Below are 26,421 nucleotides of genomic sequence, written 5' to 3'. Positions count from 1 at the left end.
ACCGGGCCTGAGAGATCTGCACTGGCTCCCAGTACGTTTCTGAGCACAATTCAAAGTGTTGGTGCTGAACTTTAAAGCCCTAAATGGCCTCGGTCCTGTATACCTGAAGGAGCATCTCCACCCCCATCATTCAGCCTGGACACTGAGATCCAGTACCGAGGGCCTTCTGGTGGTTCCCTCATTGTGAGGTTACAGGGAACCAGACAGAGGGCCTTCTCGGTAGTGGCGCCCGCCCTGTGGAACGCCCTCCCACCAGATGTGAAGGAAATAAGCAGCTACCTTCTCTTTAAAAGACATATGAAGGAAGCCCTGTTTAGGGAAGTTTTTAATATTTAATGCTGTATTGTTTTTAACACTTGATTGGAAGCCTCCCAGAGTGGCTGGGGAAACTCAGCCAGATGGCGTGGTATAAATAATAAATTATTATTATTATTATTATTATTATTATTATTATTATTATTATTATTATTGCACACGGCAAAGAAGGAAGACCTCTCTTCTCAGCTCAGCACTTAGAACAGTGCTTACTCTGGAAATGCACTTTTTGTCCCTCTGTTACAGCACCACTGCTAGAAGTTGTCTTGCTCAGGAAACAGAATGGAGCACACGTTCCTGCTTTCTGAAATCTAAAACCTCCCAAAAATGGTGCTGGACCAGAGGGAGAAAAGGCACATTTCCAAAGTAAACAGATACCCAATTTTGCTGGTACTTGAAGCAGCCTGGTGGACCGGATCGAAGCCATAGGTTTACCACTCCTGCATCAAAATTTACCTTAGCATTTGAATAAAGCCCGTAGTATTATAAAACAAAAGCAACACGTCAGCAACAGGGTGAGCTCACATGCACTGAAGAGATTATGTGTTTGATGAAATCAAAATCCAATTGATTTATAATCTGACTATCCTAAGCTTCCTTGCATACGTGTCTCACTGACAGTAGTTGTAGCTTGCAGAAGAAAGAAAATCCAGCTTTTACTTAACTGGTTATCCTTACCCTCCAGTATTTAGAACAAACCACCAAAAGTGATCTTTGGGTAAATGCACAGAAAGAAATACTTTGGCAGTTTTGACAGTAAATTGGTTTAGACTCCTCTTCAAAGATTGGCTCTGTATCCTATAAAGAGAGAGGAAAGCATTTCAGTCACTCATGCAATGATCTCCAATACATTAAATTCCTCAACTCCTCCTTTGCACTCCTATAATTAATACAACTAATCAGATTGTTTCTTTTTTTTATTGGTTTTTCCTGCCACACAAACTTTTTTGTAGCTTTAAAACTTAGCTTGAGAGGAACTGATTTTAAACTCATATTGGGCTGGATCCAGACCTTGCCTTCCATGGATAAAAAGTTCCATTCTGTCCACAGAAGGAATTTCATCCAGTGAAGCGATCCCACTGGCGTTGGGGGGGACAGGACGTGGGGACTTTAGATAATTCTTTCTCCACTGCAGGCCCCAGAACCACTTCCCACACTGTTCACCTGCAGAGACAAAGTCTGGATCTAACCATAACTTCCTTTCAAGAATTAGCTGGGGGACATACTCGCCTTCAGCTTCAGTAAGCAATTTTCATGTAGCATGATGGCTACATCTAGCATTCACTTGCTGAAGCAGTAAATTATATTTGAGCCTTAGAAATAGACATTCCCCCTTCTCAAAGTGGCTGAAATGCTAAACAAGCAACACTGGTGATAGGTCATGAAACTAAGAAATAAATATGTATTAATCCACGTTTTCCAAAAGGAAGGAACAAAACCAGGAAAAGGTTTATATATATTGTGTGTGTGTGTGTGTGTGTGTGTGTGTGTGTGTGTGTGTGTGTTTTAAAAACTAGACATTCTTTAGCTGCATGTACTGTATCAGACTAAGTCAAGGCATAATAAACACGTCATAAGAAAAAGCCCTTAAGCAAGCAGATTTTAAACACCATCTGTCCAGAGCAGAAATAGAAGCATTTATGAAAATAAGTCTATATTTGTAATGGGAGCACAGCAAAAGTTACTGTTGATCGTTTTTGGCGATAAAGCCAGACTGACTAATAAAGCCAATTCTGGAAGAAGAAAGACTATCAATATGAATCTGGGTCTGTTTCTCTTTACCTGCATGTGATTCACTTCAGAAGTTACGATCCACACTTTCAGAATGCCAGTCACTGAAACGGCCACAACAGTATCCTCTATGGAAAATGAAGACAGAACATCAAGACCTGTATACCAAACATTGTTTCTTAATGGTTGCAGAGAAAGTTCCTGAAAAGTAAGAATCAACCACGGGCTAACCTTGTGTTCTGTGAGATCGAATAACACTCATGGAGCTGATCCAGTCAGGAGAAATCTTTGACACCAAGGAATAAAGAACTTCGAGGCTGGTAGCATCCACGACAAGAATTTCTGGGTAGTGGCCGTGACACAACAGTCTCCCTTCGCGCTGGGTTCCAATTGTGAACTGATAGAACTGAATATTTAAAAATTGGGGGGAATGAAAAATATCAGAAACTTTATAAATTAGTACTCTGGATGTGTGTGCTTGATCCACAATGCAGAATCTGCTTTCAGACCATAGGTGCAATCTATTTTTGTATAAGAGCAGATTTTTATTTTTATTTAAAAAAGCATCCCATAATAAGAACTATGGGTGGTAACCAACTGCAGTAGCCCACTCAAAGAACAGTTGTTCTGCTAGTGGAAGCTTTGTTCTTAACAAAGCCAGTGGGTGCATTGTGCTTGGGAAACACGTTACACAATTCCTAGCAAAACTGCTATTATTATTATTATTATTATTATTATTATTATTATTATTATTAGCATTCACCTCCCTGCTGACCATTAAGCTTGTGCACGGCTGCAGGTACTGCCACTTTCACAGCAACTTCTATTCTGAAACGTTGTGTGCTAACATTACATTATATATAATTAAAAGAATACCAGAAATCAACGCTGAACAAGCTCTTCAGAGGTCAGCAGTATAATCTTGGTGCCGTGCACATCACAGCAACAACCTGTGCTTATATGTTGCACTAGATTACAGGAAGTGGGCATTTATTTAGCTTTGTAGTTCCCGTATTACCATTCATTCTTGTTGCAAAATGTCACACATCAACTAATAATGGAATTTACTAAACTAATAACAGACCATAGAAACATCTTGCCAATTATCATTTCTACACTCCAGCTGGTACGGAAAGGCAGAAAAACTGGTTCCAGTTACCCCTCACAGAATGTAAGTGTACTCATCTTATATTTTTGCCAGTTTTTCTAACACATCATTAACAGTGCACATGTTTCACAATGTAAAAAAACTCAACCCTCTGATCTGTTGTACTTGTATGAAAACTGGTAACTGAGTTCCTGTAAACTTTGTTAGCTTAAAAAGCAGTTATAGGAAAGCCTAAATAGGCAGTATCACACAAAACCAGTTATGGCTTTTATTTATAAATCATTTACCTGTATACCAGTATGTGTGCAGGCTAATTTAGTAAATTCAATGCATCTTCCATCATTCACATCCCAGAGGCACATCTCCCTAAACAACACAGAAAGGACAATTAACCAATCATCCTCCTGCATGCCCTGCCATACACATGAACCAATGACTGTATCCGACTAATATTGTTGTTGTTGTTGTTATAATTATTGAATTTGCATTCTGCCCTATACCTGCAGGTCTGCACAGAATCACTTTAGCAAATGCAACGGCATGTTAGGGTTGTACCTCTGGTGGGGACACACCGTGGTCCTTCTGGGGCAGTTTGTCTACGTTTGGTCCCCACCTGTACTCAGCTCTCGCCTGTGGCTCCTAGAAGCTGTCAGCCGGTAACAGCGACCCCACCTTGGGCTGGCCAGCTAAACCAGGTGAGGATATCTGATGGCTCTCAAACATACAGGGGAAATTAAGGATTTCCCCTGTATGTCTGGCAGATTGAGCAGACAGGCCCAATAGTGGGTCCAACAGTGAAAAAGGCAATTTCTGCACATGCTGTAGAGGGAAATGAGTGGCAGATGGGGAACGTCCACCTGGGAACAGAGCCCATATAGGAGAAGGAAAACTCTCATCTTAAACATCCACTGCCTCACAGGATATCTTTGGGAAAAGAAAAGGGCCAGGAGGAAACCCTACACAAATCTGAAGTGGAGTCTCTATGACAGATGGATGAACAGCGTCTTATATGCCTCCTTCCAGCAACTCCTGCAGCCAAGCTGGAGCCAAATGTATTGTTCTGCTTTCCTTTGGACAGTATCAGCAAGGCCGAGAGTGGGTCTTGTCGTCTGGGCAGGCCAGAACCTCCATACACACTGCCCAGGCTTGTGTCCCGGGCTAACACAGCAGTTTGACTTCACTCCCAGAGGTGCACTCTTTGGTCTCTTGAGAAAGAAGGATGCCAACAACCCTCCCTCTCATCTTAGAGCACCCTCAAATCTGCTCAGGGGTTCCCCAAAGTCTCTGGAGTAGATTTTGGGGGTGCTGTGAGTGGGGAGGGAGGGAAGCAAACCAGAGGAAGCTCTGATGTGCTTTGGGAAGTTGTTCTGCATGCACAAAGGGCTCAGTTGGCCACAACCTTGAATCTCTTAGTTGATCTCTTGACATCTCCTTCTGATGAAAGGAGGAGGAAGGGCAAAGGTTCGATGAGCGCTCATGACCCTTTGCACCATGGGTTGCAAGGAGGCTATGATGCTGCACAACAGTGAATATTTCAAGAGAATGAAAAATTGAGACATCAATCACATGGGTGGGAAGGGGCTATACTTACCCACTTTCTGATGCACTCACTATATATTGCTTCTCGGACGAAGCACTGGCCTTGGACAAACAAGTAACTGAAGCTGTGTGACCAAACAGCAGGGCTCTAGGATTTATCTGGGATCAGAGAAACAAAGGTATTCAGAATTAACGAGAAAGCACCTGAATTGCCAAGTTTGATCATTGAATCAAAAGTTACCATTGGTATGGAGAAAGTACTTTGCCAACTGCTGGTCAGACAAGGTGGTGGCTCTCCGTAAAAGCCAACGCCTTTACAATGCCTTGCAAGGGAGTGTGCACAGGGAACAAGCATTTTATTTTTTAAAAAGCATTATAATGATGTAAGGCACAACTATTTTCTTTACAATGAAGTAGCAAAAAAGAAAAAAAAGGTTCTTCTAGTGCCTCCATCTCCCGGGTTAGGTCACTTAATCTGTTGCACAAACAGTTTCTGCTAGTGCAACTGCTGCATTTGATTCTTCTGCTACATAACATTCAAAGTCACCCATCTGCTACTGCAGGAGGCCTTGCGCTAGTGGACAGAGAAAACTGGATACAGCCCAAAGTCTCAAATGACCTAGATGCACTGCTGCTTCCCCACCCTTAACTCTGGGTTCTGATGGCCAAAGCAGAAGGTCCTGCAAGACTTCTGAAAGTTGCTCAGGCTTTGACTTTAGCAAGCTGGCAATAGGTGTCCCACAACATTAGGGCAGCCATTAAGACTGCTTCTTTTTGCACCCTTGTTGGTGCTCTTGGTGGTTCTCAGATTTTGTAACGAGACACAGAAAGAGGCAGCCTCTTAAATTCTGCTATGCTTAAGCTGTTGAGTCTTAATGACACATTCAATGAAATGGAAGCCATTCTTTTAGACAAAAACAAGGAGGCTTTCAGTAGTTAAATCTAAGAATTTCTGTTCCTGGATTAATAAAATAAATAAATAAATAAATAAATAAATAAATAAATAAATAAATAATAAATTATTTATACCGCACCCATCTGGCTGGGTTTCCCCAGCCACTCTGGGCGGCTTCCAACAAAGGATTAAAAATACATTAAAACATCAGTCATTAAAAACTTCCCTAAACAGGGCTGCCTTCAGATGTCTTCTAAACGTCAGATAGTTATTCCTATAAGTGCCTGCTATTCATAACACCAAACGATTGATCTCACACTTTGTAGCCAATGACTTGCTTTCTCAGCAAGACCAGTCCACATTTAAGAGTTTTATTTGCATACAGAACCAGTTTACAATTTATGCAAGCTGATGCCTTTTATCCAATTTGTATAGGAAAGTTTTTGCTGTTGCATTCCACAGCTTTGCTTCACATGCGTAAGGTATTCCAGGTCAGGAGTACACACCTTTCACTGGCAGAGAACCACAAAATATTCCAGCATAAACACACTGCCTTGTATTACTGCTTTCACTTCAAAATTGCCTATCACTATTTGCATTAAAACAGATCACTTAAAAATGAGTGTCTCTGGCTTTAAATGGCATCCAGGAGCTGCAAGTGGTGTTACCTTGGCCAAATCAGCTGCTATGTGCCTTTCTTAATGTCATAAGGCTACGATTGGTAGAAAAACGTTTTATTTTAAAAGTTACTGGAACTTCACAGAGCAGATCGCTTGTTTAAGCTACCAATAATCATTCAAACAACTGAAAGTTCCATTGCTTCTTGTCGTTTTCTATGTATGTGCAATAGACATGCAATTAGCTTTGAAAGCTCGCCCTCATAAAGAGAACAAAGAACATGTCATGGCATACAGAAGATGTGAACTTCAGCTTCTAGTTTATTTATTTGGCATTCAAGTCTGCACGATCTTTAAAGGCTTACTGCAAATACCACCACCACCTAACTATACCACAAACCAAAAAAACACAAGCGGACAAGGAGTGCAGTTTTACAAGCAGAATTGTTTACAAGAGACAATGCATTCCCAGGTTCAGCATCTGCATTAGTTATTCATGTTAAATTGATCTAGCAGGTTGACCTCCAAAAGGTCAGGGGGAAGGGAGAACCCAACAGAGCCACTTTCCAGCAGAATTCATTGATTTTCCATGCTAATGATAAAAAAAAAATCAACACTCTCTCCTACAAAAGCAACCCTATGAATATCAATAATATATATTGACTGTTATGCATCAGCTCAAGCAACAAGGTTTTGCTTTGGAAGAAGCATGCATACCATAACTATGCCTTATCTGTAGGTTACCAGACACACTCAAATCTGATTATAAATGTTCAGAAATGTGTTTAAATTGTGTTTCTGCAAAACAGGGCATTAATTACATTTAAAGAAACCTAGGCATCGTGAAAGACATCGTATAGTGCATAGTTAACTTACCTCCAGATCTGAAGAGAGGTCCCAGAGACATATCTGTCCATCATGACATCCCGTTACAATCATTGACACATCATCCATTAGTAGGATGGCCGATACACAGTGAGTGGGAGCTTTGCGTCCCCATAGCACAATTGGAAGGACCAAACTGTTGCCCGCCATTATGGTATCACACCTGTAAATGCAATATGCATAATGATGGTGATTAATTTACTACTTTACATGCCAAAAAGGCTTCTTATTTCGATTCCAAAAGTAAAGAATAACCCAACTAATTTTATTAGTATTGAGATAAGATATGTGATGCATTTAAACATCAAAGAGCATTCTACAGAAATGCATCTCGATTCAATACCATTGCATGTACCACCAAAAAAAAAACCACAAAAAAAACCTGTTTGAAAGCTCTTTAACTTTTTTATTCACCCAGCAAAATTCCAAATGAGTTAAGGTTACCCAGAGAGGGGCAGTGGAATACTCAACATTGAGTTTGTAATGAAGGGTTCTTCAATATTTAATTAAAGAAACTCGTGTGTTAATGTACTGCTGCCTTGCTACTCCACCAGTCATTTAGGGAAAAGAAAGTGCCTGTTGTCTATTATCAGCTGTGGCCCAAGAGAAATCATCATTGGGAAATAAATATTTCAGAAGTTCTCGAGTCAAGTAAGATGATGTTCAGTTTCTTTCTCCGAACGATACTTAGCATACACAGAGGCCTCATCTGCACATCACACTAAGACTGTGACTGAGTCATAGATACAGACCAATACAACTGTACAAACTGGGTTTGTAGAGAGGAAGTCATGCATCCATGGCAGTTTGCTTTCTAAAATCAAAGAAAGACCCAGGCAGATATAGAGTAAAAAAAATCTTCAGGATATGAACCAAAAACAATTACAAAAAATGACCATATACACGTAGACTGGTTATTAGTTACATCTGTTACAACTGAATGCTTTTTGAAGCCTTTTTTAAAAAAACAAATATTTGGATTCTATTTGATAAAAGTCTGCACACTATTTTAAAATGGTTTTCTTACCATTAAGTAAAAAATAGTCATAGGAAGTAGGAGGTAAGTGACGTCTTGCAATATTGGCATTTGTACTTTAAGTTTGTGGGGCAATTATTGGCCTCCCTTTCTGCAATTTTCTCTGGGTTTTTTGCAGTACACACAGAGCCTGTGCTTCAGGAAGAGAGACAACAGCTGGCCATTATTTCACCCTTCAATGCATCATCACTTCAGTGGTAAACAGCTAATTTGGTATGCCATCCAAAAAAACAAAACAAACCCTTTTAAAAAAACTTAATTTGTGCTGCCATAGGAAAATTACACAGCAAAATGTGACCTTTCCAAGGGAAGATGAAGCAGCTTCCACCGTACCCGTTTTTAAGATTATTTCATTATTTAAGATTAACACCACAATGGTCTCTCTTACTCTAAACCATTACATAATTCTTAATGCAGCCAACAATTATTATATAAGGGCACAGGACATCCAAGCAGATCAACACACATTGTACAAGTCAATACGAATTTGACTTATATCACAGTGTTGTACCTATTGCTTTGGGCAGGCTGCACTATCAGATATGACCCTGTCTGACATAACTGAGAAGCACCATGCCACCAGGATCATCTGCCACAGACAAATATGTAGCCGTCCTTCTCCCTATCAAAAGCCACAAGCTTCCTGGTGCCCAAGAACATTTGCTGGCTCTTGGCAGTGCTCAAAACTGCAACTGGTTCCTACCAGGGCCGGATTTAGGTTTGATGAGGCCCTACGCTACTGAAGGTAATGGGGCCCTTTATATGTCTAGCTGTCCTTTGTCAACAACAAATTGTCACTGCTTTTTGTGTTGAATGTATGCTGTATGGTAATTTACGGACCTAATAGGTATCTAAAGCCATTTGCGCATGTTGCCATGAAACCAGTCCATGCAGAATGCAGGCACCCTATACAGTGGACGCTTGGGTTGCAAACATGATCCGTGCGGGATGCACATTCGCAACCCGCAGCGTTGGCAACCCACAGCGGCGCACGCGCGGGTTGCAATTTGGTGCTTTGGCACATGCACAAAGCGCATGTTGCTGCATGTAGGTTTTATTTTATTTATTTTTATCTTATATTTTGGTAATATACATCCAGGGTTTTTTTCCTTTAATTTTTTTTTTTGGGGGGGGGCGGCTAAGGTATAGCTTGTTTAGCTTCTACATAAATCCGGCACTGGTTCCTACCCAATCCTACCTTTCCATCAATTTCCCCACCCCAGCTATAATTTGCCTGTGCACATTTCTGTGGCCCTGAAAGCCTCCCCCAGTTCCCCATCTCCACCTGTCCCACTGCCTTTGTGGAACAGGCTTGGCTCCCCAGCCTTCACTTTCACCTCAATCCTCAGACAGATTTGGCCAGACTACCTTTTGAGAAAAGGCTTTGCCTTCTGAGTCCTGACAGGGGCGGCCCATCCCATTTCACCACGTGAGGAGAAACAGGAAGGCGCTGCCGCACCACCCATCACCCGCCGAAACCTCACTTACTTGGGTGATGCAACGGGTGCTGCCTCTGGGGTTTCTGTCCCCCAAAGCAGCTGCCTCAAATTGCCTCACTGGAGGGCCAGCCCTGCCCTTTGACAATCTAGGTCCTTTTCCTAACCCTCACACACCCTGACCCAACATACAAATCAGACTCCCAAAATTTATCATGCTAAACCACCTTCCAAAATTTCTGGTCACCTAAAGCCATTTATTTGTTAGTGTTACTGGCAGCTGGACTAAAATTTGCAAGAACATGGTTTGTTAATCGCACCAAAGCACACTGCAATACCTCAGCTTCTCAGTGAAGTAATTTAGACAAGACCTGCAAATGTCTTGAGCCAGAAGACAAATATCCAACAGCATGCTGAAGGGAATTTTTGTTACTTAAGTTGGTGGACTAGCTGGACTACCAAAATTATTTTCTGCTTCAACATGGCCATTTTTTCTTCCTTCTCCAACACAAAAAGTTTTGTGTGTCTTTCATGTGCTGTGCTGCAACTGCTCTGATAGTGTTTAAAGTCAATAAATTTTGAATATAGCTTATTCAAAGCTTGCCAATTTATTTCAGTCCTTCTGTTTACATCAGCCTCTGTTATCTAAACTACACATCTTCCCTTTGGCATAAAACATGTTTAAACCAATCACATAGGAAGAACCACACAATCTGGACAGAGAGCAGGGCAAAACACACAAAACAAGAATCAGCTTCAAGGCTGCAATCATACAGTATATTCACTTACATGGGACTCAATTCTGAGGAGATATGTAGAGTATTATACCATAAGTGGGCAATGGTCCCAGAATGATGATCTGCGGGTATTATTTCTACAGAATAAAACACCATACACTTAAGGTACTAGACTACTGCAGCACAGAGCAAGTACACAACTGAAAAAGGAACACATTTCCTCAGTTTATTTATTTATTTCTGCCTAATAAAATTACAATAGATATTCATCAAAAACAGATTACTTCTTTAAAACAAGAGGCAAACATCAATATATTCAGCTTTCAAAAAAAATTAAAATACTGCCCTTCTGCGACTTTCCCAAAACACATTTAAGGTAATGAATTTAATACCACTCTTCATTCATATAGCGTTGCAAACTTCATTACATCTGTCCATGTAGAACTCAGGATACATGGAAGTTATCAAACACATTTTGGCATAGAATTGCACAAAATTCCCCAAAATTATGGAATACCATAATGAACAGGACCAATAAGCCGCTATAAACATCCACATAAAAACCAACCAACACCAAGCTTTCAGAAAGGAAATATTGAATCTAGTCAAAGAAGGAATGTTGTTTCTACAACTACCTGTTTCCTTTCGTTTTTTTAGCGCGGGACCTGAACGCTTTTAGTACTATCTTCATTTTCAAGAAGTGCCAGCTCATTTTGACAGAGGATAGGGCTGGTCGGCTGGAACAGTACAGGCTTCTTTAACAGTACATTTAGAATACCAAATATATCTCAGTGAAAAAAATCAATATTTTCACATCAATGATGGAAAAGTACAGTCGCAAACATATTAATCTGCTAACAAACAGTCCTGAAGCTTTCGGGGCATGAATAATTATACTCTGAAGCACATATTTTCTGCAGGACCCGTGCTGGTCCCCAACCCTTGGCTTGGAGAACCTGAAAATATGTCATTAAGAAATCACTTTCTCAGGACCGTCAGAAGGTCCCAACACTCTGTTCTGCTGAAAGAAAACTCAATCCAACTCCCACTGAGTCTGTAAAAAGCTTTAAGCCTTCCAAGCTTTTTTCAGCAGCATATTAGTCTTTTCATTGTTTTTATTTATAGTTTCCTCTGTAAATTTCCACAGACACAAAATAACACAGTCACGATCACGCCAAACGAAAGTGTGTACAACTAGGTTCAGCTTAGAGAAGACCCGCTGAAATTAAAAAACATGACTAAGTTAGGTCAATTAATTTCAATTAGCAGAAGAATGCCACCTAAAAGATACTAACTCTCCTGGACTTCAAGTACAAAGAGTTTACTTCCAAATTAGAATCTGCTATGCTTTGTTTCTCATTTACACAATCAGTGTGCACTCCCTTACTTAATTCTTTCACTAAATATGACAACAGGAACTACAACTGTGAGCACTACACCAAAACGAGCTGATAGGTTGCTTACTTCTTGAATGAGGGCAATTTGTCTCTCCCTAGAGCGGGGGAGGGGGGAATGGTTTTAAGGAAAATTTTAATAAAGGAAGGTTAATGGTTGTACAACAAAAAGGAAAGAAAACTGTTGTTTATTATAAGCAGACAGGGTAACTAAAAACATCCCTTTTCCCCGGAATGCTATGTGGATCTTGCAGATCTGACCTCTCACCAAAGTCTAATTATTATCAGTGTCATATAAACACATTTCTGTCCACATCAAGCCCCTGCAAGTGAAAAGCTTTTTGTTCAGCCGGCTAACACACACACACACACACACACACACAATGCCTATCATTCTTGCAGATTGCCAGGATTAGGGGGAGTGAGCAACATTTCTCTGTCCTAAAGAGACACAGCAATCCAATGTGAATACCTTCAGCAGGGCTTCAAATACTGTATCAGGGAAATGTCACCCTCAACTGAATGAATGGCAGCTATTCACTTTATATGGGAAGGGGGAGAAAGGGTACACCTGGGAACACCATTCAAGTATGGTAAGTAGAAGCTTCAACTGGCCCTAGAGATCCCAACCTCTGAGATTTCAAGTGTACTCCTATCTAAATAGCCCCAACCTGAATCCTCATGTCACAATATAACATCACAGGGTTAAGGGGATTGTTGTAAGTAAAATTCTAGCGATGCATTTACCTCCCCAGTTCCTACAACAATCACCTCCAGTTTTATCCACACGGGTGGTGCAAACCAATGAGCCTCTTGGGCCTGCCAATCGGAAGGTCGGCGGTTCGAATCCCCGCGACGGGGTGAGCTCCTGTTGCTCTGTTCCAGCTCCTGCCAACCTAGCAGTTTAAAAGCACACCAGTGCAAGTAGATAAATAGATACCGCTGCAGCAGAAAGGTAAATGGTGTTTCCTTGAGCTCTGGTTTCTGTCACGGTGTCCTGTTGCGCCAGAAGTGGTTTAGTCATGCTGGCCACGTGACTCGGAAAGCTGTCTGTGGACAAATGCCGGCTCCCTTAGCCTGAAAGCGAGATGAGCACCACAATCCCATAGTCGCCTTTGACTGGACTTAACTGTCCAGGGGTCCTTTACCTTTTTTTTTTTTACCTATACAGTAAGCCGCTTTTACCCAGTCCCTCATTCTATATGTTATCCTCCTACCTGTGGAATGCATTCGCAGTATATAAAACTTGGACTTTAACAAAGCAAGAAAATAACTGTTCAGCCCTCCAGAAGTGTAACTAAAGGAAAGAAAGGTGGAACATATATTCAACTCTAGGAACCACGAGCAAAAAAGAATCCAAGGACAAGAAGGAAAAGGACCAAATAGATTCACAGAGTGATTCAAAGTGCATGGGATATTAAATATATATACAGTCATACCTCTAGTTGTGTTTGCTTCATGTTGCAGATTTTCGGGTTGCAAACGCGGCAACCCCGGAAGTGTCTACAGGTGAAACTCGGAAAATTAGAATATCGTGGAAAAGTTCATTTATTTCAGTAATTCAACTTAAAAGGTGAACTAATATATGAGAAACACTCATGACATGCAAAGCGAGATATGTCAAGCCTTTATTTGCATATATGCACATGTACTCAGCTTCCTGGTCTTCCATAACACCTCACCAGTGCCACAGGCTGATAGCATCCATGCCACGCCGCACTGAGGCAATAATTGATGCAAAAGGGGCCCAAACCAAGTACTGAGTACATGTGCATGCTTCTACTGCTCAGAGGTCCAATACTGCTCTATTTGCAGCCCTTGTTTTGCTGATTTCATTTAATATTCTAATTTTCTGAGGTTGTTAATTTGGGGTTTTCATCAGCTGTATGCCATGAACATCACAATTATAACAAATAAAGGCTTGACATCTCTCGCTTTGCATGTCATGAGTCTAGCTCATCTATTAGTTTCACCTTTTAAGTTGAATTACTGAAATAAATGAACTTTTCCACGATATTCTAATTTTCCGAGTTTTACTTGTAGTTGCGGACTTTTCAGGGTGTGAACAGCACCCCGGAACGGATCGTGTCCATAACTAGAGGTACCACTGTATAGCCCCTATTTATCATTCATCTTGTTATTTTTTTGTGCCTAATTAATCCTAGTTCCCAGCTTCAAGGAATGGCTCGGTCACTAGAGAATAAAACTCTTAATCTCAGGGTTATAGGTTTGAGCCCTACATTGAGCAAAAGATTCCAGCATTGCAGAGGGTTGGACCACATGACCCTTGCGGTCCCTTCCAACTCTACAATTCTATGGGTCTGGCCTGGTGACATGTGGCCTATGTAATTGCCAATGGGAAAGTTTAGATACCAAAAGGTTGAAAGGAAGCGAATGAAGAGCAAAACTGACACTTTTTAAAGCAAGCCAGGTCTGAATACAATGAAAGCTACTTACATAAACTGCAATTTGACAGGATACAAGGGGGCAAAATAAATGTTAAAGCTTTATTCATTATTAATATGTTTAAACGATAATTGTTTAAAGCAAACAAGCGCTAGGTGGTGATTGGAGAAGACTAAATTATACACCTGTATGCTCAAGCCATGACTCAAATCTGCATTTTGAAGTGTGATGCAAGGTTCAGCTCAGTTGATCCTAATGGACTGTACAGTGGTACCTCGGGTTACAGACACTTCAGGTTACAGACACTTCAGGTTACAGACTCCGCTAGCCCAGAAATATTACCTCGGGTTAAGTACTTTGCTTCAGGATGAGAACAGAAATCGTGCTCGGGCGGCGTGGCAGCAGCAGGAGGCCCCATTAGCTAAAGTGGTGCTTCAGGTTAAGAACAGTTTCAGGTTAAGAATGGACCTCCGGAACGAATTAAGTTCTTAACCCGAGGTACCCACTGTATGTCACATAGCAGCCTTAATACCAACGAACCAACAAATAAAGGTTTTAGGAACTGAAAACCCATTGCATTGCACCTCAAGAGTCAAGCCAAGGTATTTTGGGGGCTGGAAGGGGACTCATCTGCACATCAACCTCAACTGATGAACCATAAGTACACACATAAAGCAAGTGATAAAAGTTTTAGAACAAGAGTGCAAATGACACTCAGGATAGTAAGATTAATCTGCTACTTAAGTACAACACAGCTCCATAGGCACTTATCACATGGTGTTATCTACTACAACTAGTCATATCCTTGGAAATTAGGATAAATACACAATAATACTATCATCACAATAAATAATATCCAAGATTATAGCTTTATATTTGAGAGGAAATATCAGTATCGCTTATATTTTACTACAGGTAAAAGCTTGTATTAGAGTATGGGAAGAGTGAGAGAGAACTGTATTGAAAAATCAATAGCTGTAGAATTAAGCTTGGAATCCTGCAAAGCCCAAATGAGCTGGTGTGGAGACAAATGATTAGAGCCGGTTTTGCAGCAATTGTGCTCCATTCTGCTGGTAACAGGAGGATTCAGAAACATTCAGCTTTATTTATATCGCTATTGAAGATCATCATAGTGTCCAGTGTGCCCCTTATATTCAAAAAAGGTTAGGAGGGAAATGGTTGAGTTCTCTGGTAATTTTTAAGTACCAGAAGATTATCTGGGAAGAAATGCATGTTGACAAAAAAAAATTTTTTTTGCTGTATTTGTTAGGAACTTCTGCTGGGTGAGCTGAGGAAAAACGGGCCAAATTGAAGGCATGAATGCCCCACACAGCAATAATACTCTATGCACTTGTATTTAATGGATTTGAACATTATTTGGTTTTGACAAAGTGCTGCAAATAAAAATCCAAATCACTATTCTGAGCCTGGTTGTTTGAGGGCTTTTAGGAAATTAAGGAGGCAGTTTCAGACCTAGTTGCCATGGAGACCAATCCACATCAACGATCAGTAATCAGGCTATCATTATCCGGAGGAGGGCCAAAGATTGAACTGACCTGGAAAATTAGCTATGCCACTACTTATAAGGGTAATCCCTCAACACAGCTGAGGGAAAGAACTCTGATAATGTGCCAATAAACACAAACATTAACTCATCTGTGCATTCATATGCCTTCCTTCTAGCAGGCTCATCAGCCTGCAGTATCTCAGGCTTCCAATAATTGCAAACTTAATCTTTTTCAAACAATGCAAAACCTAAATTGCGAAGGATTTAAGACTTTCCAAACGTGCAAGAACTTAGATCTTTGCAAGTTATACAACTTATAATAAACATTAAAATACCTCCCTTTGTTTTCATTAGAAAGGCACACAGTGGAAAACTTGGATGTAAGTTAAATTACCGTATTTTTTGCTCTATAAGACTCACTTTTTCCCTCCTAAAAAGTAAGGGGAAATGTGTGTGCGTCTTATGGAGTGAGTGCAGGCTGTGCAGCTATCACAGAAGCCAGAACAGCAAGAGGGATTGATCCCTCTTGCTGTTCTGGCTTCTGAGATTCAGAATTCCCCCCCCCCCCTTGTTTTCCTCCTCCAAAAACTAGGTGCGTCTTATGGTCTGGTGCGTCTTGTAGAGCGAAAAATATGGGTGCATTTCCCCCTGTTCACATGAACTTCTCACTGAATATATTGGAAGTGGTGGGGACTGATACAGCTCCCAAAACTAAGTGGATACCCTGGTTTAGAAAATGAAACGAGTTGACTCCTTTGTCAACAAAACCAAAGCTTCCTTAGGAGGAAATGAGATAGTAATAAATTTTAACTCCCTTTGCTTCATCTTCCTTTCCTTATAGGTATAATAGGGACAGATGTTCCAGAGAAAATCCTCACTCTGCATATGACAACAGCAGCTAGAACAGGCTTCCTCAACCTCAGCCCTCCAGATGTTTTTGGCCTACAACTCCCATGATCCCTAGCTAGCAGGACCAGTGGTCAGGGATGATGGGAAATGTAATCTCAAAACATGCACAGAAATGGAAAGAAGGGAAGGTTGCAACAAAGGAGGAGAGGCTTTTGAAAGCAATGCAGAAATGGCGAAACTGAAAGCAAAATTGAGAGATGACAAACTTTTCATAGAAGAATGGAGGCCTTTCATGGGCTATTAAAAAAAATTACAGCCAAATGAAATCGCAGGCAGGACTCAAGATAAAAGCAGCAGAAGAAAAATGACAAAACAATTGCAATAGAGAAACTTTTTGTGATACATAAAGAAATAATGCAGTAGAAAATGTTTGAGTAAAAACCCTGTGGAGGTGAGGCAGGGAAGTCAACTTACGAAGCAATGTATTTGATTTTAAGGTTATTGTGAAAACGTTTGAAAAAGTTTATTAAAAATTTACACACACAAAGTATAGCTGCAGCACTTTGCACAGCTTTTTGGTTTTTATATTGTCTGTTGTGTTCAATCTGTTCTCTCCAATTTCCATAGAGCATTACTGTATGGTCAACCCATACTATATATTCAGCGATGTCAGAGGCATATAAAAGGACAAAGGATGAGAGGAGGAGTGGGGCAAAAGACAAAAGGAATCATGTTAACATCCGGCACTGCATTTATTAATTTATTGCACTTATTGCACCTTTCTGCCAAAGCACCCAGTTTTCAAGTGCTAAAGCAAATTACCGTATTTTTCCATGTATAAGACGCCCCCAAGTATAAGATGACCCCTATTTTTTTAACCCAAAAATAAAAAATCAAGTTGTTTAGCTTTTGAGGGGGGGTCACTTCCGCCAATCGCTCACCCGCCTGCCCGCCACTGCCGATCGCTTGCCACAGCCACTGCTGATCGCACACCTTGCCACAGCCAATTGTCTGTCTGCTCACCACCACCAACAGCCCACACGCCCACTTGCCGCAGCCACCAATCGCCTGCCCAATTGCCGCAGCGACAGCTAATCACCGGCAGGTCTTTCCGCAGCCACCAATTGCCCGCCCAATCTCCTGCCTGCTGCTGCCATTAATCGAATGTCCCCCCTCTACATTCACTATCCATGTATAAGACGGCACCCAATTTTTGCCTAATTTTTTAAAGCAAAAAACATCGTCTTATACACAGAAAAATACGGTATATAAAATGTGAACTTGGCCAGGCGGGTGGAGGCAGTCCAACTGGAGCAAGCCTGGTGCTGTCTTTGCCTCCCTCCCTTCCTCTGTTCTTCCTTTTCACAGTCAGCATTAGAAACTGATATATAAGCTAGGTGCCAAATAGCCCCTTTAACCAGGGTTACAGTCACCAAAACAGAATGCCTAGTTGTCGTATTTGGGACCAGACTTCTTGAAAGTTGTATTTTTCAATACGACTTTTTGGTTCCTAAAATTCATTCTGAATGTGCAGATGAAAAATAATGGATAGAATTCCACAGGATGGGGTGTTAGTGTGTGAAAGCAGTCAAGATCCAAGGATCCCTAGGCATGCACCTCCACTTGCTGTTAAGAAAACAGGCACACATGCGCAAATATTTGCAAAATTCATCCCCAAGATGAATTTTTATCCTGCAGTGTTTTAAGCAATGTGTTGGTTTAAGATTACTATAAAAGGTGCATTACTGTTAAAATTATTCCCTCCACACTCTCATTCAGGTACACTATTGGAAACATGCTTCATGGTTTTAAGCGAAAAAAAGAGACTATTTCAAGCTGTCACAACACAAATCACACTTATGAATTCAGAGCTCAAATCCATAAATTTTTGAAATAATCATTTATGTTTTCTAAAATCATAAGTTCTGCACATGAAGACAGCTCCCACACCATTCATAATTTGTTTTACTAACCAAAGAATGAAAAAGGGAACTTTCCCCACAATCTTGAGTTATATCTCTGTTCGAAAGCAAACTCACATTGCTTGTTCAAGAGGTCTTAAACAGATCTAGAATAATACCTTATAACACATATTCATGGCACAAGTTACACAGAAAAATTTGTATTTCATGGCCCTAATGTATAAACAGGTGTATTCCTAAGGAATCACAGGGATATTTTTCACGATGGCAAAATTAATCATCATAACCATCCCTGAAGTTTGTATTCAACACATACTTCCTCAAGAGTAAAAGGTAAAGGTACCCCTGCCCATCAGGGCAAGTCGTGACCGACTCTAGGGTTGCGCGCTCATCTCGCTCAAGAGGCCGGGAGCCGGGGCTGTCCGAAGACACTTCCAGGCCACGTGGCCAGCGTGACGAAGCTGCATCTGGCGAGCCAGCACCAGCGCCGCACACGGAAACGCCGTTTACCTTCCCGCTAGAAAGCGGTCCCTATTTATCTACTTGCACTTTGACATGCTTTCGAACTGCTAGGTAGGCAGGAGCTGGGACCGAACAACGGGAGCTCACCCCGCCGCGGGGATTCAAACCGCCGACCTTTTGATCGGCAGGTCCTAGGCTCTGTGGTTTAACCCACAGCGCCACCCGCGTCCCTTCCTCAAGAGTAAGTCCACTAGAATAAGCATGCTCAGCAATGCCATGCACTTACACTACAGATTCTGTGGCAGAGGCTAGGATAAAAGAAAGTGCTGAAGACATCAAATGAGCTTTATGGCTCAGACAGGATTTGGATCTGGGTAAAGGTAAAGGTAAAGGTAAAGGGACCCCTGACCATTAGGTCCAGTCGTGGCCGACTCTGGGGTTGCGGCGCTCATCTCGCTTTATTGGTCGAGGGAGCCGGTGTACAGCTTCCGGGTCATGTGGCCAGCATGACTGAGCCGCTTCTGGTGAACCAGAGCAGCACACAGAAACACCGTTTACCTTCCCGCCAGAGCGGTACCTATTTATCTACTTGCACTTTGACATGCTTTCGAACTGCTAGGTTGGCAGGAGCAGGGACCGAACAACGGGATCTCACCCCGTTGCGGGGATTCTAACTGCCGACCTTCTGATCGGCAAGTCCTAGGCTCTGTGGTTTAACCCACAGTGCCACCCGCGTCCCTATTCTACCACACTAGTTCTCAGTGTCTCAGTCTTTTCTTCATGTCTAGCATTACTTCAGTATTCTCTGGCTTTTGCTCACCAGAAGACAGAAACATGGCTGTGAAAGGAAATTACTAACTCCTGAAAGTACAACTTGCAACACTCCACTGATCTATCACTAGGTTGTCATAGGCCACCCCTCTGTGAACTGCACAACAAGCACACACAGTTGGCTCTATAGCTCAGTGGGATTTCCTGTGTTCAAGTGCAACATTCTAACATCTGTATATACCATATAGGCTCTGTTAATATGTATATAGAATAACTGTTTGCAGAAATATGTACACAGTTAAAGGTTGTGTGGCGGGGTGATTTTTTTAATATGCAGTTTGTATCAATACAGTACTTTGCTCCATTATGTGTGTGCATGCTCTTGTTCTCCAATATCTCCAACACAGTTGAAACAGTTTTTCCAAACTTTTTGGAAATGTGCTCTCACTTGAAAAGGTGAATCAACATATCTCTTTTTGGGGGGTGGGGAAATACCTCATTCTCACCTAGCTCTTATGTCATTAGCAGCATTGATTCAGCACCTCCTCTGTTCCTTGAACCCTCACAACACCTCCATCACATTCACCTTCCTATCCAGCTGTACATACTATCCTCTGCCTCTTCTCCACAAACTCTCTACTTTACCGATGCAACTGAGCACCTCAGGAGTCAAGAGAGCTGCAACTTTGCTTGAATTTCGTGGGTTGGAACTGGCATTTTGGGAAACCTTACAGAAGGGTGCAGGAAAACTGCTGCCATCAGCTCCCGTCAGCCCCAGCCAGTACCATCAGCAGTCAGGTATAATGCGAGTTGTAGCCCATCATAATCTAAACAGTGACATGTTTGTCTACCTCTGCCTTACACCTTGATTATTCACGGGTTTCTTGTCAATAAAGCATGCAAAAATATTTGTGCTACATCTATTTGTCCTGGGGTGTGCCACCAACACATTGTTCTACAAGAAACTGACTTAAAGGCTTTGCCCGAAGCTTCTATTCCCAAAGAGATTATATTATTGATCTGAAGTTTATTACACCTTTGTCATCCCATTTCCTCCAAGGATGACCTACAGAGCAATTCTATGCATGTTTACACAGATGTAAACCCCACTATGCTTAGTGCGACTTTTGATGTATATTGTCTGCCTGTATTAATGACAGCGATCTTACAGATGTTGGAAATATAAGAAATAAATTAGCTAATTGACCAACTGAATGTTTATACCATGTGTTTACTATACTTAAGTAACAGTTATGATAGCAGAAAGGTTATATACCAACACCTGAACCAATTCAAAACTCAGCGAGATGAAATATGAACTTGTATTTAGATTAAAATGCTCAGACGTTACACAGCAACAATTAAAACCACACGCTATTCAGTGGCCATAGAACAAAAGGTTCTTCCAATGCACTTGTGTTAATTAACTCAAGCTAGTTTCTCAGCACATTTTGCTTCTTGCCAATTCCAGCTGGCTCGATAGGGAGAGAATAAGAAGCTGCTAAACTAAGGGTGTGCTAACCCTCAGTTCAGAGACCTCATCCCTGCCACCCAAACAAATCTTCCCACTCCCAAAGAAACCACTGATTTGACAACAGAAGGAAACAGGGGGAAAATAAAGTAGGCACAGAACTGTGGAAGCAGACCAGCACCCTAATAGCAATGCAATTTGGTCCTCCCCACACATCAGTTTAATTATTTTATCAGCAGACAGGTGTGGCAACTATCCCTAACTGATCCGCACAAATCTACCGAGGGGTGCAAGTGCACCTCCTGCTTCGAAGTAGATGGTGGCTACACACACCTAGCAGCTAGACATGGACAAAACAGCTATTCATAAATGCCAGAAGCATGCATTATGCCTCTCTGTCCCTCTTGCAATTTCTGTAAAACTTTGCTAAATCCCCTCCTGCACCATCCTACCTTCCTCTTGTCAGCACTTCCCTGCTACCTGGGATTGCCTCCTATATCATCTGAATAACAAAGCCGTCATCTTCACAGCATCTCACATACCGTCAACATAAAACTGCTGCATTTCTAATGTTTGTGCTCCCTGAAGCCATACACAGAGTAATTTACCCTGATATTTTATTCTTTTTCATACAAGCTCCTCACATACCTCTCTTCCAGACACCCCATTAGTCTGTCTCATAATGGGATCAACAGCTAATATGTAAAGAAACAAGTTACAATGCATTGTGATGACCTCAAATCATAAGATTAAAGGTTTCAGTAACAATGTAGGTTGAAATTCTGCTACAGACCCACTTGAACAAGGAGAAAGGGAATGCCAGAATGCCAAGTTTAAGGTGAGAAGTAACTACCAAAAAACAAGTTTCTAAGTGTATCAATTGTTTATTATTTATCACTCACTTAAGCTGATCTTTGGGGAGTGAGGGAAATTTCAAATAACCAACAATTTTCTAGAGGTAGGAGTCACATTGTTTGCAGGGAAAAGAAACAGGTGGAAAGGACTGATAAAGTCTGCCACCCTATCAGTGCCCTAGAAAGTTCAAGAAAGTTCAGCCACCCAACTGCATCACCCACAGAAAATAGATGCTTTTTTCTTGTACCAGTAAGAATGAAGTAACTCACTGCTCATGTTGCAGTGGAAACTCGGCCAACTAAGCCTGCCAGACCATGCCAAGCAAATGTTCAGTGGCCATCATCTCTGAAGAAGGGATTTCAAACCACAAGGGCAACAGGGCACCAAACAGCCAAGGTAGCATTTACAAACAAAAGATCCTGCTGTGGAGATGCAAGTCACAAGTCACAGTCCACCAGAGAGAAGGGTTTTGTGAGGAGCCATTAAAGAAGAGGTATCTTCCCAGAAGTCCGGGAAGTATTCTAGGCATAACAGTGACTCTGGTTGAACTCTATAATAGGTGTTTGTTTTGTATGTGGTACTCCAGAGTCACCTGCTCTTCCTCACTTTCACCAACACATGGTACAAGTAAACAATGGGGTGCCATTCTAAGGCGCTAGAATAAAGGAGTTTCCACTCCAGGGCTGAGGAGAAGAAAATCAGTCTCAAAGGAGACTGGGCAACAGGTGTCAGTGGCCATTATAGGCAAGGTGGGGGCAGAAGCAAGCAGAAAGCAGCTGATGGCTAAAAAGCAAGGATCTGAAGATGTGCTGGAGGGTATGAAAGGGGCACTCTTGCCCCCCAATGTCAAGTGAAGGGCAGCAGTGCACTTGGCACAGAGGGAATATTGGTGGCACCCTCCTGCTGAAGGAGAGGGCAAAAACTGTACCACAGCAAATCCAGCCATCATCAATGGCCAAAGTGGGAATGACATGCTTTAGACCACTTTTTGAGTGGTTTCAGGAATACGAAGGAGCTGGGCCCCTGATAAAAGCTTATCAGCCCCTTAGACTGTGAATTTTGGTGGCTTTTCTATTTATTTTTAAAATGGCATTGCCCTTCCTAGCCTGGAAGCACCTCAGGCCGAGCAACTGGCAATGAAAGCGATCCCACTTAGATATATAACAATCAAGAACGAAAAAATATACGAGGGGCAGGATAGGCGACACTAGGGAGGAAGGGGGCTAGAAGCAAGAAATGAGTGGGTGGGGTGGATTTGACAAGAGGGGCATTGCCAGCCAAGCATCCGCTCGTGGGTTTGGGGGGGGGGAGCCAATGTTGGCAAAAAGGGGCGCTTGGTTGAGAGGGTGCCCCTCTGTTACTTCTTTTTATATATAAAAAAGTGGGAACTAAAAAGAGATAGGAGGATGTTGCCTCTGAGCCCTGAAACCCAAAAGAACCAACCCACACACAACGCGAGCTTCTTAGAGTGGGGTGGGGGAAGGACCCAAAGGTAATACTAATAGAAAGCAGCATTTAAAAAATAAAATAAAGAGGGGGGTGAGAACACCCTAAGGAAGGAAGAACGTTTCGGTCGACCTGCGAAAGAAGGCAGCAAAAAAGCAAAATTACTCAGCAATGGGGGAGGACAAGAGGGGGTTGGGGAGAGTCCTGCTGCGCCCACCGCCCCAGGGAAGCACCTACCTGGGTGTGGGCGGGGGCCGCCTCTCCGCCAGCAGAAGGGGCTCCCCGCTTGCCCCCCACCTTCCTCCGGGCTCGCCTGCCGCCCCTCGCCCTCCTTCTCTCCCTCTCTCTCTCTGCCTCAACGCCTGGCGCTGGAAATCAGCTGACGGGCTCCTCCAGCTGCCGCGACTCCCGCAGCAAGTGTCGCAAAAGGCCCGGGCGGCGCTTGGCGGCAGGAGGGGGAGGGAGGAAGGGCGGGCGGGGGGAAGCCTCGTTGCCCTGGAGACGGAGCAGCGACCCGGCCCCCGGCGCGCTTCCCTGCGGCCCTCGCCTGGCGCGGCGCGGGGAGATGCGCGCGGTGGGTGCAGATGGAGCGAGGTTTAAGCAGGAGGAATGCATGGGGGGGAAATGCGTGCAAATCACGCAGGAGGTATGCTAGTTTTGTTGCAAAAGGCGCTCAGTCGGGGGCTTAACTCTTCCTCCTGCCCAGGTAAACCTGCGAAGTGTTGCAGCCTTATCATCATCGTTATTTATTAAATGTATCTGTTGCCTTTTCCCCCCCATTTGCAAAACTAACAAAAACACAATCATGGAATTGGAGAGTTGGAAAGGGACCCTGAGGGCCCTCTAGTGTAGACCATCCCCCTAAGAATTGGTCTCTGCTTGTGCCACATGTACTGCATTATTACATGAGCACTGTTCCACAGCGTTTGATATTTTCATTTACATACATTCATTTGAAATAAGATGGGTTTATGAAGCAATTCTATATCCTCCCACTACACTGACGAAGAATTCTACGAAACAGTAGTCAATATCCGGAATCAACTGTTCAGTGTTCGATATCATGTTTGCTGAATACACAAAGCTTCATAGCTTATCTTTCATCGTACAAAGTCTGGTACCTCGCTTCATTTAAAGATTTTCAGATACTTTGAGACTAAAGGTTTCATTTTGTACCTGTTATGGTTTGAAGGAATTCTATAAAGATTGTCTATCGCGTATGCACATGGTCATCGTGTTGCCTGGACATTGCTGACATTCTCTTTGCAACACGGGTTTGGTTACTTCCTGTGGATCACACAGCGAGGCCAAGCAGCTTGTCGTCCGGGCAGCCCAGGACCTCGATGCACACAGGGTTGCGCCCCAAGGAAGTCACTTACTTCACCCCAAAAGCGCACTTATCCATTGTCTCCCAACAGAGGGATGGCAGTTCAGGCAAAATACAGGACAGGGCGGGACAGTTGGGAGGCGATTATTTTTTCTCCATCTGGTGCTGAAGTGACTTCAAAGCAATCCATTACAATCTATTGCAGATTAACAGGACAGCCCCTGTGGAATTCGTCTCTCACACACGTGGGCATAGCCAGGTTTTTTGTTCGGAAGGGGCAGACCTTTTGTTAGAGGGGGACAGAACCTCCGTTTGCTATGTATTTTTTTATTATTATTATTATTATTATTATTATTATTATTATTGATTGGGGGGCAGCTGCAGCTCCCTGCCCCCCACCCCCCTTGGCTATGCCCATGCCCATGCACAGACACACACACGCATGCAGACACACATACACACGAATTTGTAAATATTGTCTGTGCTTGGCTACCCAGACCTTAAATACATGACATTTCGCACACCCTTTCAAATAAATGTATTTGGAGAGGATCCCTAACTTGGCAGTGTGTGTGTGTGTGTGAGAGAGAGAGAGAGAGAGAGACCTGAAATACAGGACTGCAGTTAAGTGGTAATCAGCTCTGTTCAAGTTCAGTAGGACATACTTAGATGCAAAGGTTTGTGGCCCCTCCAGGTGTTTCACTTTATTTTGCGTTCATAATGATTTGTGTTCGTGAAGCTATACGGAGGTCACACTTTCTCTACTGTCTGCAGATGTTTTTGAGGCGGTACAACTCCTAACCCCCACAAATGTTCGGCGGGAGTGGGTGGCTCACTGGAATGAATGGCGCTTAAGTCAATTACAACCGCCTTCGCCCACGGATTTCAGTGGGACCTTGGTGTCATTGCAACCCTATGTGCATTTACTTTGGATGACCTCAAGAAGCATCAATATTTTTTTTTTTAAAAGCCGCACAACTACACACAACTCTGCAAGGCTACGCTGGTGAATCGATTAGATCCACAAATCCCCTGATTTGGCCAGCAGCCTATCCCTAGACTGCAGGCAGTTGGACTGGATGACCCTTGGGATCCCTTCCAACTCTGCAAATTATGCAATTCTAGTTCATAATTTTCGGGATGGGAGATGAAATATACGCAGAGTCGAGTAAGGATTTCATGCTCTTTATTCAGCTTATAGTAGGAATGAAAGTTTCCCCAAAATATCTGCTTTATATACATTATTTACACAATGGGCTGCATGTGATTGGCTAATTCCGGGATTCTCCTGTAGGCCAATCAGGTTGCGGATTCACTTCCACCTGGAGCTGGATTGGGTGGCTCCTGCGGACCAATCATACTGCTGCATTGTTCTAGGACCAGACTGCTGCATTTTGGATCCTATTGTTCTAGGACCAATCAAACTGGCGCATTTTGGATCCTATTCAACTCAGTACATAACAGGAGGGTGTCGGGTATGCACACAACCGGAACCAATGCAGCCGCCCAAGCTTCCCCCACTTCCGCGAGCTCTGAACTACGTCGGCTGCCCTGAAAAGCCAATCACTTCCGCCCGCAAAGGTCACCAACCTGAAACGGTAAGGCTTGCGAACCAATAGCGCTCCTCCCCGAAGCCGGAGGTAGCACTTTGCCCTTCTCCAAGATGTCACCGGCGGAGTCAAGCGGGTAAACCCATAGAGGTGGAACCACAA

The 26,421-nt window shown here is 42.6% G+C and overlaps 1 protein-coding gene across 5 annotated transcripts in view; it reads right to left on the bottom strand.

Moving 5' to 3' along the window:
- The window catches only part of WDR7 (WD repeat domain 7), a 220,620-nt gene extending 196,794 nt beyond the window's left edge, over positions 1–23,826 (bottom strand). For 2 of the 5 annotated variants that reach the window (XM_053407606.1, XM_053407607.1), the window contains exons 1-7: positions 23,620–23,826; positions 7,082–7,253; positions 4,746–4,852; positions 3,442–3,520; positions 2,278–2,452; positions 2,098–2,174; positions 994–1,113 (exon numbers count right to left, since the gene is read on the bottom strand). In XM_053407606.1, coding sequence (XP_053263581.1) covers positions 994–1,113; positions 2,098–2,174; positions 2,278–2,452; positions 3,442–3,520; positions 4,746–4,852; positions 7,082–7,240 — 717 coding nt within the window. In that variant the 5' untranslated portion in view covers positions 7,241–7,253; positions 23,620–23,826. The remainder of the gene's footprint in view (positions 1–993; positions 1,114–2,097; positions 2,175–2,277; positions 2,453–3,441; positions 3,521–4,745; positions 4,853–7,081; positions 7,254–23,619) is intronic. The other 3 variants (XM_053407608.1, XM_053407609.1, XM_053407610.1) reach the window with 2 other exon arrangements.
- Positions 23,827–26,421: the final 2,595 nt, after the last annotated feature.

Source organism: Podarcis raffonei, chromosome 11, assembly GCF_027172205.1.
Source record: "Podarcis raffonei isolate rPodRaf1 chromosome 11, rPodRaf1.pri, whole genome shotgun sequence".
In the NCBI taxonomy this organism is placed as follows: Eukaryota; Metazoa; Chordata; class Lepidosauria; order Squamata; family Lacertidae; genus Podarcis; species Podarcis raffonei.
This window is presented reverse-complemented; position numbering and strand designations above follow the sequence as displayed.